The sequence below is a fragment of the Pagrus pagrus genome (genome assembly GCF_965226575.1).
Source record: "Pagrus pagrus genome assembly, chromosome: 21".
In the NCBI taxonomy this organism is placed as follows: Eukaryota; Metazoa; Chordata; class Actinopteri; order Spariformes; family Sparidae; genus Pagrus; species Pagrus pagrus.
Genome location: NC_140208.1, coordinates 4,174,012 through 4,187,518, shown reverse-complemented (window position 1 = coordinate 4,187,518; position 13,507 = coordinate 4,174,012). Strand labels below are relative to the sequence as shown.

At 44.4% G+C, this 13,507-nt stretch overlaps 1 protein-coding gene across 3 annotated transcripts in view; it reads right to left on the bottom strand.

The window, feature by feature from the left end:
- Positions 1–26: 26 nt before the first annotated feature.
- The window catches only part of LOC311250915 (leucine zipper putative tumor suppressor 2 homolog), a 33,453-nt gene continuing 19,972 nt past the window's right edge, over positions 27–13,507 (bottom strand). For all 3 annotated transcript variants that reach the window (XM_084343066.1, XM_084343065.1, XM_084343067.1), the window contains 5 exons: positions 6,877–7,419; positions 5,992–6,585; positions 5,671–5,793; positions 5,132–5,278; positions 27–2,924 (listed from right to left, as the gene is read on the bottom strand). In XM_084343066.1, coding sequence (XP_084199192.1) covers positions 2,217–2,924; positions 5,132–5,278; positions 5,671–5,793; positions 5,992–6,585; positions 6,877–7,392 — 2,088 coding nt within the window. In that variant the 5' untranslated portion in view covers positions 7,393–7,419 and the 3' untranslated portion in view covers positions 27–2,216. The remainder of the gene's footprint in view (positions 2,925–5,131; positions 5,279–5,670; positions 5,794–5,991; positions 6,586–6,876; positions 7,420–13,507) is intronic.

The following is a 13,507-nucleotide window of genomic DNA, read 5'->3' as shown; positions in this document are numbered from 1 at the left end:
AACTGTAATAATATTACCAATAGCCGTTAGATTTTGTCTTTTTTTAATTAAAAACAGTGTTCAAGAAATGTACAGCATGAAAATATACATTTAATGTCTTCATACAAATATCGTGGATTATAAAATTATACAGAGGAACCAGAACAAACATCCACACTCACGTTCATATACAGGCGTCGTATCTGTAAGAGCAAAATATAATGTGCGACATTGCTTTGGTCTATTCACAGTGGCTATGTTTTTATTTGTGAGATGGACGAGACATCTCTGGAAGAAGACTTTATGATTGGTCGGGGTTATTTACAGAGGACGACGATTCAATCAGCAGTGACAGGACAACAAACATGTTGCACAGGGAAGTGAATACACGTGAAACTGGTCCTATACTGGAAAGGTTGGTGGAAAAAACCGCCACGGTCAAAACGCCAACGTTCAGTGCATGGTTCCCCTTCAGCGATGTCAAATAAAGTCTGAGTAACGCTTCACCCACACACAGTCATCAAACTTTAATCACCTCTTACAGAGATAAAGTGTCATTTCTGTAATTATCAGATAAAAGAGCCATCGTGGGTGTGCGTCTGTACATTTCTGTACTGGGAAAAAAAACAGTAGAACAATTTCATAAAGCCAAAAGAAACTTAAATTCAGACTGAGTTCAGAACTGTAGGAATGAGTGATGAGATTATTCTGTATACTATGAGACAACATGAATGTGTCGGCCGTCACAGATTTAGTAAGCAGCTTTTCTTTTTAGTTCATCAGTGTCCAAAAACAGACGTGATTCTTTCCTCCAAAAGGACTCACTGTTTGTGTAAATAGTAAACTGTCTACTTTTGTAAATCAGGAAAAGTTTAGTGTTTCCTCAAACCTTTCAAGTTTTATTAAAGCATGTCCAAATATATACAAAAACAAACATTTTCTCTGTGTTTGCGTATCCGTATGTATCTGAGGGTTTGGGAAAACGATTAAATCATTACTTCAATTCAAAACGGGCATCGTTTGGGTTTTGTTTGATGAGCATGCGCCTAAAACAGCAACAGTGGACCAGTTTGTTTTAAGTTTGAGGTCTAATTTCAAGTTTCTGACTTCACTGAGCGTTGTTCTACTATTTTGGTTCATTTTATTTAAAGAGAAGAAGTTTTCTGAGGATGATCCGAATGATCTTCTCTGGTGTCTGACGTATCGTTAACGTCACAGACTATCACCACCCACGAGCCCAGCATGCTTGGTCGAGCGTGTGGGATCGTTTTTGCGCTCTTATGACGTGTGCCAAAATGTCTGCTGCGAAAAAAGACCAATTGATTTTTCTGAACATTTACAATTTCATGATGTGCAGTTTCAGTATTTCAGAAGATTTGATTCATATCTCCAGCTCCTTCACTACAGGGAGAGCGATTTAATCTCATCTTCTGAGGTCAGAGAAAAGCTGACGTGTGCTGGATGTCAGATGTTCATGATATTATTTCCACCATTTGGAGTAAAGTGTACATGAGACACTTTAAATGGGACCTAATTCTGTCTGCTTAATAACAACTAATTTATATATAATTATTTTGTTTTTATTTGAGGCAGTATTTTGGAAACATCTTGTTTACTTGTTGGTCATGATAGTTTACATAAAAGCTCGAGTGGTTTTGAGAAAAAAACATGATTCTCTCCGCATCACCACCACCATCATCATCATCATCACCTCGCTCTGATTCACTCTCTCATCGTGACGCGCTGAATGTGTTATCCCACGTTTACCGTCGACTGACAACAGCGTGGGCTCCGTCTAAATTAACGGCACTAATGAGAGCTGACCGCTAACACGGAGTGGGTGCGTGGTGCTAAACCCAGCAGGGAGGGTGGAGTCATCTCCAACGCAGGAGGATGGTTGAAGTTTGGGAGAAGTTACTCACTCACAACGAATGCTTGAAACTGTGACAGAGGGACCGGGATGACTCGTTAACAGTAACGGAGACGTTAATGGAGGGGCAGAGGACTGAGGTGGCCTACTAACGACTAATAGAGGTCACCGCCTTTCAAGTGGGACTCCTCAGAGAATAGACCGATGAGGCAGAACTAAAGTGTGGCTGATTTTACACTGCAGATGTGAGTTTTTTTTACATTTGTGATACCAATCTGTAATATTCTGTCGAGATCAGATGTGACATGTGGGTGAGAAAACCTTTAGCTGACAGTAGTGCAAATTAAAAGACGGGGAGACACGAGGGTCAGATTTCAGTGGCGGCGATCTCGTCAAAGTTGATCTCGTTGCCGCTGCCCTCGTCCTCCTCTCTGCTCTCCAGTTCGTGACTGAGCTCCTGCAGCAGCTGCTCCAGCTCTCGGTTCCTGCGGTACATCTGCACATAGTTCTGCTGCAGCTGTTTCTGGTAGCGGATCACTTTGTCCTTCTCCTCTTGCCATATCCTGCGCTCCTCCTCGAAGCTTCCTGTTTGCTGCTCGGCGCGCTGACGCTCGAAGGTCAGCTCGGCCCTCATCCTGTCCATCTGCCCCTTCATGTTCTGCAGGGCCTCGGTGCTGCTCTGCCGCTGGGCCTTCGCCTCGTCGCTCTCGTAGGCCAGCAGGTGCTCCTCTGTGTCCTGGAACACCTGACACTGCCTGTTTCCTGGGCCCTGATTGGCCAGAGCATCTCTGAGATGAACCAGCTCTCCCTCCAGACGTCCAACCTTTTCTCTGAGCAGCTCCGCTTCGCTCTTGCGGCGCTGCAGCTCGTTCTCACACACCTCCAGCTCCAGGGTTCGTGTGCGGGTCGAGCCGTGGGCCTCCTGGAGGAGGACCTGGGTGTTTGTCAGCTCGCCGCGAGTCTCTCTGAGCTGACCCCGCAGTGACACGATCTCTCCCACCCGCTGGGCTAACTCCCCCTGCACTTCCTTCAGCTGCTGCTTCAGCAACGAGATCTCCCCCGACTTCTGACAGACCTGAGAGGGGGAGGGAAACACCCAGGAATCAGTTCAGCAAAGCACCAGCATAAATTATAAAGAGAAGTTAAAGAGGGTTACAACTGACAATTATATTCTTTGATTTTCTTTTTAATTTATGTTTTGACAGTCAAGAACAATCACAGTTTACATGTGCATGATTACAGTAGCTACAAAGTATATGTGTCCTCTTTTTTTCTCCAAATTAAAACGAACAAAAACATCAGAAACCTACTGACAAAAACAAAATCCTAATGTATTGTTACGTTTCCCCAGAAAACAAAACCTGAAGGACGGGTCGCAGGTTGGGAAACTAACAAAGCACAAATCATAAAAGGGTCAAAGCAAACTGGTCCCTCGGTGTGTAAAAGTGGCGGTGGGAATAAAACACACAGCCACCCACTGATTCTGTCAAAATGATAGACGAACAACATTGGACCCAAAAACCAAAGGTGAAGTGGGAGTCACTGAACAGGGGGGAAACAAAACGTATGAAAACTGGCCAAAAGAAAAAAAAATCTCAAACACACTCAACTTCACTCAAACAGAAAACACAGAGAGCCAAGTGATGGTGTTGACTCCCTGCAGACACACAACCACTGAGCAGGGGAACTGCAGCCTCCTTATATAGTCTCCCAGTAGCACCCAGTAGCTTCTGATGACCTGAGACCTTGATCTTGGGGAATCTCTGATCTCTGTCCATAACAGTGGTACAACAGACCAGACTGAACTGACAATTATTGTCAGTATGTTTTACTCTGACACTTATTTTCTCCAACAATCAATGAATTGTTACGTCTATAAAATGTCAGAAAATAGTGAAAAATGTCAATCACAGTTGTCCAGAACTTTCTGTTCCGACTAATATTTTCAAAAAAACCCAAAGATACTTTACAAAACACAAGAAAACTAGAAAATATTCTCATCTGAGTGGCTGAGAGGCATTTTTGCATAAAAAATGACTTAACTAATCGATAATCAAAAGTGATTCATTCAATATAGACTGACTGATTCATCAGCAGATAGTTTCAGATAGAAAAGTAAATATAAAAATCAAATAAAAGTCTCATTAAAATCCTGAAACCCAAACTCATCTAGTTTAAAGTACCTTGTCACACTGAAATCCAATAAATGTAATTTGATTTATGTTTATGTCTCACAAAATGGATGTTTTGCTGAATACAGAAAAAAATCACCTCATAGAGGAGTTAGCTGTATAGCAGGCTAAAAGTGCTTTGAAGCAGTTATTTTACAAGTACAGAAAAACATCTTTTTCATGGGAAAGGTTATATTAAAAGCTCCTCTCACACATCTGTGTGATTGAATGTGTGCTCACTCACAGATCGTGTAATGAAAAGGAAAAAAATGGCATCAGCCCTGAATGTTGATGCATCTCTCCTGAATAAGAAGCTGTGAGGTTAAGTTCACATATCACCCTGTATGAAAACTAGATTTACCTCCTCGTGGCTTTATGCCTCCACGCAGCAGACAGAAAGGCGTTTTTAACATTATGATGTCACACTGAAGTTGACCTTTGACCTTTTGTACAAACTGTTGTCTGAATTATCTTATGAATTGCTGAGTAACGGCCAAAAATGTGTTCTGTGAGGTCACAGTGACCTTTGAGGCATAAAAAGACAAAAATGATCAGTTAATCAGTCTCAGAGACAAACACAGACTGTCGATCTTTTTCAATTGATTCCTTGTGATAATTAATCACCAGCAGCAGAGAGGAGCAGTGCTGTTATTGATCCGTGTCTTTTTAAAACAGAGGCAGTCTGTTCTGTTGGTTTGATTCCTGAGGCAACATCTTATTAAAAGTTCCCCTTCCTGCTGTCACAAGAACAAACCTCTGATAACGCTGCCTGTCAGACCGTGACGAGGGCTAAAAGATCCCCATCCATCAGACCTTTACAGCTACATTTATCATATCCTGTTTTAAATGAATGAATGAGAGGTGCACTGAACAATGATCATCACGTTCAAGTCCATTTCTTTTCATTAGTGAAATAAATGTATCATAAATATTATGGAGGAGCTGATTGATGCTCTCAAATAAAAGTCATTGTGTAATATGAGCAGTGCTTAAAGTAATGTGAGTTTAAGGAGAGATGATAATGAAATCGATAAGAACTTCACTGCCTAAACCTTTTCTTTTTATCGGTGTCATCACTACCTGCTGAGGAAAATGTCAGCGTGCTGCTCACCTCCCACTTGCTCTCCTCCAGCCGAGGCCCCAGCTGGATCTTCTCGTGCTCGTAGGAGGAGCAGCGCTCCTCTAGCTGCTCCCTCTCCTTCAGGAGCTGAGCGAAGTCCTCCTGCAGCTTCTTCTTCTCCTGCTGGAGCTGATACACCTGCAGCCGTGACACAGCCAGGATGATCTTAGTAATTCAATAGGTAGCTGTTGATTCTAGATGTGATGGATGTCTGCAGACGACGACCACTCTAAACAAAGCCACACAGTCCTTTCGCACACTTTCTACTCTTATGCTAGAGGATTTGTACAATTTAAAAAAGGGACAGTTCACCCTAAAATCAGATATACATATTTTTCCACAGTCCTCTCTGGACTTTAATGAAACTAGATGGAACTCAGATTGTGGTGAAAAACTGAACAGCAGTGTCGCTTTCCAGAAATCACGACACGGTTACTCAAGATAAAAGGTTACTCAAGACTCCTGTGGCTCTGAAAAGACATTTTCCGGTCTTCGACTGTATTTGTAGAGGTTATATCAGAGACTCTGACCTGCAGCTGGAGCACCTGCTGTGCTCGCTGGGCCTTCTGCGAGGCTACCTGCATCCTGGTGGCGCAGCCCTGTCTCAGCTCCTCCAGCTCCAGCTCGAAGCGCTTCTGCTTCTCCTCATAAACCTGCAACAAACAGACCAACACATCAATGAGGAAATTTTCTGTCATTAAAAGATGAGTTTGGAGTTATTTGCAGTGTCAAATTCACCCACAGAGCCTGATTTAAATATTAAAAATAGCTTTGAAAAATACACAAGCAGTGATTTTAAAGCTACAAAAAACTGAGGAAAAAAAGGAAACACTCGAGTGAGTTTTACCAACCTGACAAATTGCGGCTTCATTCTCATCCAGGTTTTCTCTGAGTTGCTGCAGCTCCAGCTCTCTCTCCCTCAGCTTGTCCTCCAGGTCTCTCACCACCCCCTCATAACCTTCCACCGGGCCCGGGGAGCGCCCGCTGGACCCGCTGTCAGACAGAGGTTGTCCTCGACCGCTCAGCGAGCCGGAACCTGTACTCTTAGAGGACGAGCGCCCGCTGTCAGAGTTGGAGTGTCCGTGTCCGCTGACGGGCGGAGCGCTCTTCATGGGCTCCAGGTGGCCAACAGAGGCCTCACCCGATGTCTGGTTGTAGCCGGCTGTGCTGTACGGTGGGAGGCCGGAGAGCGAGGTGCGTTCAGAGTCGGACAGCTGACAGGACTGACCGCTGCCACCGCCGCTGTTGCGGGCTCTGCTGTACAGGTTGCATTTCTCAGCGGAGGAGGGGGACACCTCTCTGTGGGTGGGGCTGAGCAGGTTCAGGTTGTTTTGGCTTTCCGATCCGTTGGCACAGTGGCGAGGGGAGAGGTACTGCATCGAAGTACGGTTCTTAGGAATGACGGGTTTGAAGGCGGTGGGCCGCAGCACTGTTTTCTCCATGTTCTGGAGAAGGAACACAAAATAGAGATGCACAGTTGTCAACTATTAAGCTAATGGCCAAGGATTTTGATAGCTAATTGGTTTGAGTTATTTCAGAAGTATCCCCCATTATCATTTCCCCAGTGACCTCCCAAGGAAACTCTTCATACAGTATCTGAATACATTCGGTTGCCAATTTATCAGGTACTCATGATGAAACTAATGTTAGACTGCTATGGCCTCTCTGTAAAATGGGATATAAAACATTTTCTTTAAATAAGATTTTATCAGATTGACTGATGGATTGAGACTCACCCTCTCCAGTTTTCCGGACACAGGGATCAGTTTTGGAGGAGGTCCCCCCATATTCCCATTCAGCCCTAATCCTTCTTTGAGCTCGTCTGCGTCACTTCCTGGGCTGACAGGTGTCACATGGTTATCATTCCAGTCTCCTACATAGTCCTCATTCACATAGGTATAGTTCCCGTTCCCAGTCTCCTTCTCCAGCCCCCTGCTGGAGCCAGTGGAGCTCTGTTTCTTCAGAGGAGGGATGCTCTGCAGTAAGGGGTCCTGGGGCGACTCAGAGCCCAGGCAGGAGGCTCCTGGTGTGGGCCAGCGGCCCCTGGCTCCCAGCTCGACACCTGAACGGTGGTCCTGGTAGGGGCCGGGGCGGGTGGCGATGAGGCTGCTGACGGAGCCCATAGGATCCACAGTGGAGGGCGGAGCGTTGATGGGGGGTGAAGAGCTGGAGGGGTGTCTCCTGCGGGCTCCTCCACTCAGGCCGGGGTTGTGGGGCTCAGCAGAGACGGGCAGAGCCTGAACCAGGGCCATGGTGGCAGCTCAGAGGGGTCACTCGCTCTGAGGGAGGAAAACAACAGCAGTGTGAGTCCAGACGAGTCTAATGTTATCCAAGACAAGTCAAGTCCAAGTCATTTTAGACAAGTCGAAGACAAGTCTCGAAATAAGAAGTCAAGTCTCAAGTCATTCCAGAAAAGTCCAAATCAACTCACAATAGCAAGTCCAACTCAAGTTTCAAGTCATTTGAAACTGGGCCAAGTTATATCAAGTCCACATCTCAAGTCTGTAAGGACATTTCTCAAGTCATCAGAGAAAAGTCTCAATTCAAGGCACTTGTTAGCGTGTCTGGTTTCTGAACGTTGACCAGTGAAGTGTGATGGAATTTGAACATTTTCCTGTCAAAGCTGTGTTAATAATGTTTTCTACACACTAAACACAAAGACCTGTTCTTGTCATACATCTCATCTAGGAAACTAAATACTGGTTGAAATGCCAGGTTTTTCTCTGATAAGGTCAAATTCTAGCTGTTCTCCACACCAGGGTGCTTGCAAGGAATTTCTCCCTGCCAAATACACACACACACACACTAGTATGGAGGCCAAACAGAGATGATATACAGTAGACTGAAGCATACAAATGTCCCACAAGACCACGGTGGCCCACACACAGAGAACCAGGACAGGCCATTCATGAAGGCCATTCAAGCAGCACAAACAGGGCCCGAGGCATGAGGCTTGCGAGGCATGAGGCAGCAGAAGAAAAGGGTCTCTTTTCATTTGAGATGTAAAATGGCTTCTAACATGCCGGTATTTTCCCTGACAGCAACAAAGGCTACTGTCTCAACACATCTTATCAGCCGTAGGAATAACTGAAAGTTCATAACAGTGGATAATACCTCAAACGAGGAACACAGAGAAGAGGAGACAGGCTGAACTTGCTGTGATACTGTAGCTGTGGGTGTTTTAAAGTTGCTGAGTAAATCCAACAGTACACAAAAATAAACAGTTGTGAGAAACAATTTAACAGCGTAGGAGGCACAAGATCTCACACACTTACTCTCCTCACTCCCACACTCTCACAAGGCCTGGTGGTAAATATTGACACTATAACAGGCTCACACAGACGATGATGTCAACAATGGATGGTGAACAGTGGAGGGTTGTGTGGAGAACAATGGCAAACGGTACGCATGATGATGAGGTCATGGTGCACTGACAACACGCCAGCAGCAGAGCCAGTTGTTCTATAAAAACATCTCAGTGAGTCGCAAAATATGAGGAAATCCGACTGACGGGTGTGTCCTGTTCTTGAGAAGCAGACCAGTTTATCAAAAGTACGGCGGGACTGCGGTTATCAGTCACTCGCAAAATTGAAGTTTGTTGATGAATCACTTTTCCTCTCGTTTCCTCTCCTCTGTCCTCTTCTTAACCTTCCTGTTGACACATTGACTGTGTTTACATGCACAAAATATTTACTTTTTTTCTCCCACAGTGACCTCTGACCACCAAAATCTAAGTTCATCCTTGAAGGGAATTTCTTCCTCAAGGAGCTGCTCGGGCAATTTTGTTTCTTTGCATCTAAATGAGATTATTAAAATTTTCATGACCGTGAGAACACAGCCCGACTCTATCATTCCTTCAGCACTCTTTTGAATATCCAAAAACCTGTTTGATATATGAGTTTTTCATAATGTTTCTAAGCCGGTATTCTCCCCCCTCCGACCAGAAATATGGGATTTTCTTTTGGGAAATGCGTCGCTACCCAAGCTAACTTTTGGCAAGTTGGTTTGTGTTTGTGTACAACGCATCCATGACAACGCACAGAGTCACCTGTAAACAGGCAAGAGGCCGCGTGTCGCAAACTGCGGTGATAACCCAAATTGAGATGCCTATTATGAATGTACTGTATACGTGTCCAGACAAAGAGCACATACCTCTGCCAAGGCCCAACAGTGACTCTATAATTCAGTCAAACCCAATCCAAAAACGCCCTATCTTGCAGTGTTAAAGAGAAGTGAGAAAAATTCCTGGATCCACACCAAAAGTAAACGTGGTCTATTTTGGACTGTGGCCCATCCTCCGTCCAAGTTTCATGGAAATCTGTTCAGTAGTTTTTCATGTAATCGTGCCGACAACCCAACAAACAAACAAACCAACAAACAAACAGACACAAGTGAAAACATAACCTACTTTGTGAAGTTAAAATGTCTCATAAACCTGCAAAATATCGACATATCCTACATATCTTCAGCCTATAATATTAGTGTGCATGTACACGTATTCAAAGAAGATGAAAAAACCCCGGGGAAACGAGTGTCCATGTTTGTAATTAGTGATGAAGATGCCTGATAAGATGTCAGAGGGGCTGACAGCCGGCCTGCTGGCCACCACACATCTAGACTCCACCTGCCAGGACCGGGCCGTGCCAAGTCATTTACCAACATGCCAAGTTTACTGAGAGCCTACGAGGCTACTACTGCGTTTGAACTGTGATTAACACGTGTTAATTAGCACATTCAAAGTCGGGCTAATCCCTGCTTACACTCATTATAACTGATTAAGACAAATCTGGTTCTGCAACACGTTGGGATATGTAAAAACTGAAACATCTATACTGCACCAGCATCTGTCAGTGTCTACTTGTCTTATCACAGAGGTGGTATAGCTTTAACAAACTATTATTAGAAAGTCAAACGAAGGTACTGCAGTCAATACTTATTTAAAATCCATTCACTCACTCCCTCATGGGACAGGAAGTCAAGCAGAAATGCTGCCGTTCATTAATTCTCTTTGGTCATTTGGTAAATGCACTTTGAAATGGAGTTTAAAATGTGTGTCATTAAAGATTCATCCTGCATACCTCAATTACTGCTGTCAGTGATGGAAGAAGCATTCAGATCAGACACTCAGGTAGAAGTAGCAATACATCAGGGTGAAATCACTCCACTACAAATAAAATAAGTGCTTTAAAGTCCTAATGAAGGAGAAGAACAAAACTTTGAGCAGCAAAATGTATTAAAAGTATGAAAATTAAAAGTACTCATTAGGTTCCAGAAAGAGCCCCGTCAGCGTAACAGTGTGGAGGCTTCTTCTCGCCGTTGCTCTCCTCAGGTCAGTGTTTCTGATCGTGGGGGGAGTGCATCCTGCTGCCCTCCCACTCTCTCCTCATAAGTGAATAAAGCGCTAATCCCGCTGGACTCAAGATGAGTGAAACTATGCAGAGACTCTACTGAGGAGAGCTGAGGGGTCTCAAACTGTTTTTAAAGCCCCCGTCATGATCATGCGGTCCTGGTTTCTCTTTTGTCGTCATGGTGACCGGGGCCTCAAACATTAGAAGGGGGAGGATGGGGGGGGAGGATGGGGGAGGAGGGGGGGGGGGGGCGGGTCAGAGGGCTGACAGGGAGGCCAGGACCCCTCCTTAGCATCTTAAAGCCTTCAGTGGGTCTATAGCTTTCACGAGCTTCCATACGCTTCCAGTTGGTCTTAATGGAGGATAAATGGACATTAACAACTAACGACGGGCGGACGAAACCTTGACAACTATACGGGGGTTGAATGTAGATAATATACCTCTAATATGAGGTGTAATTATACCGTAGTACAGCTGTTTTGGTGAAAAACCCAGAGATATTCATATTCACTAACATAAGGTCCAAAGAAAAACAACAAATCTTCTCATTGGAGAAGCTAGAACAACATAATGTTTAATGCAACACTAAATACATTTTTAAAGTGTTAGACTATTTTCTGTCCATTGGCTTATTCATCTACTGGTTTCAGCACTAAAATACTGCATAAACACCACATTTCCATCTGATATACACAGCATGTTTTTGCTGTGCATAAAGCACCGCATAGCGCTGCATTATATTTCAACAGCCCCGATAATGCCTACAGTGTCAGCTGACTCTGACTGTGAGCAGACTGTTTTTGTCTGGGAAAGCCCTTGAAGGTTTTAATGCCTCTCAGTCAGGCAGCAGACAGACAGACAGTCAGTCAGTCAGTCACTCCTCCAGCAGGAGGAATGTGAGGCTGCAACAACTAATGAGAGTTAGGACTTAACATGGACAGAATTAATGCTGGTCAGTGTTTGTACAGCCATTGTTTTTCCGATGTCTCATCATTCACATGCCACAGCCTGACAGAGGAGATCTGAAGTAGTATTTCTCCTGCGTAGAGCGTTTTTTGCTCTTCGGCAGCCAACAGTAGCAGCTCTGGGGACTTGCTGTCACCTCGAGGCGTCAGGGTTTTATCCCCAGGCTTTCAGCACTGACAGTTTTATGGGATTACTCGTATGAGAAAAGAATATAAGAAAAAGCTGCATAGAGACAATCTGCAACTGCTGCAGTTTTTAAAAATGTGACTGTTCTGCATAAAACTGGGGGGCCCAAAACCTTACAAACTAAAAGCAAACGCATATCACACAAAACACAATCAAGTTCATTTTGTAACTGTTAGTTGTCATGGCTGGATTAACCCTGTATTTTTGGGGGGGCTTTTTATGGCTTTATTCATAGGACAGCTTGGAGAGATGACAGGAAATGGGATGGGAGAGAGGGGGGGTGACACGCAGCAAAGGGCCCCAGGTCGGACTCGAACCCTGGGCCGCTGCAGCGAGGACAGGGCCCCGATTAACCCTGTATTTACCCAATACTGACCCCTTGTTTGTGGTGATTTAAATTACAAAAACATTCATTTAAATATAATAATAAATACCTGGATGTTTTGTACACTGGTCTTTGCAAACGAAAGGGAGAGAGGAGATAAACGTTTCTTTTACACGTCTTATCTCTGAGATGAAATGGGAGCTGCAACACAGATGAGAAATCCATATGCTGACTGCTGAGATCAATACATTTAAAAAATTCTTGCTGAGATTTCAGTCTACACGACCTCACTGAATATGAAACGTGAAACATCCAACTCAAAGGCCTGAGTTCACACACTGACAGTCAGGTCAGTCCAGTCACAGCAGTGCATTTCATTAAACATACAGCACTAAGTCTAGATGCATTTCACTGACATTCATTGGCATGCAGGGCAACCATTCGTCTGACTGCATCTGAGGTTGGCAATCAGAGAAACGCGCAGTATAAAAGCCTTTTTATAGAAGCCGTATTACAAAGATACAGTATACACAGTTTACTGGCCCGGCCCTGCGAGACTGCAACGTCACACAAACCTGCTTTGAGACAAACTGAAAGAGGCTGCACTAAATCCCTCTTTGTTAGCACCACGCCATAAACACACACCCACAGCCACCGAGGTGAGAGGCTAAAAATATTCCCCACGCCAGGTGAAGTGTTGGGACCTATCGGAAAAAAGAAAATGTTGTACCGGCCGTCACAACTGAGAGTCTGACTGAAGGAAGATGTGGAGAGAAAGAAGTCAAGGCAGAATAGAGAGGAGGACGAGGAGGGTGTCTCAGTTTTCAGCAGGGAACAAACAAATGAGTCTGTAGATCCCCTCCTCCACTCTACATCTCTCTCTCTGCCCAAACTTTCGAATCTCACTCTCTCCGTCTTGTTCTGCACCCCACCTCCCATCTCCTTCTTCTGCCCCCTCTCTCTGGAAACTGGAACACAGAGGGAAAAGTGTGACAAAACTATTTTAGTTTTGTAGACAACCTACCTTTCCTCAGGCAGACACCTCACACCCCTGGCAGACACTGCCGGTCACCGTGCCAAATGTTAATGTTTCCAACTAGGGCTGCAGCCATTATTTTAACTGGTCAGTTTTTGAAATGTCAGGAGAAAGTGGCAAATAGTGACCGAGATTCTTTAAATCACTTGATTTTTGTCCAAACAACAGTCCTAAAAGCCAAAGATATTCAATTTACAATCTTCGCATTCAAGCAGCTGACAACACAGAACGTAGTAATTGACTGTCATACATACAAATCAACTAACCAACTAATTGACTATTTCGAACTATGCAGGGTGCCTTAGCTGAACAGTGGTATCAGCTGATATTTGCCTTGTTGACTGCTATCGACCTGTCTGCAAATAAGATGTTCATCTGCTGTGTCACACCAAATTTGCAGGGACACATTCCTGAGCTACTGGCTCATGACATCCTCGCCATGAGTTTGAAAGGTGATGTGAGTCCTGAAATATTCTTGTCTTTGAGTAGCTTGTTGTATAGCAGGC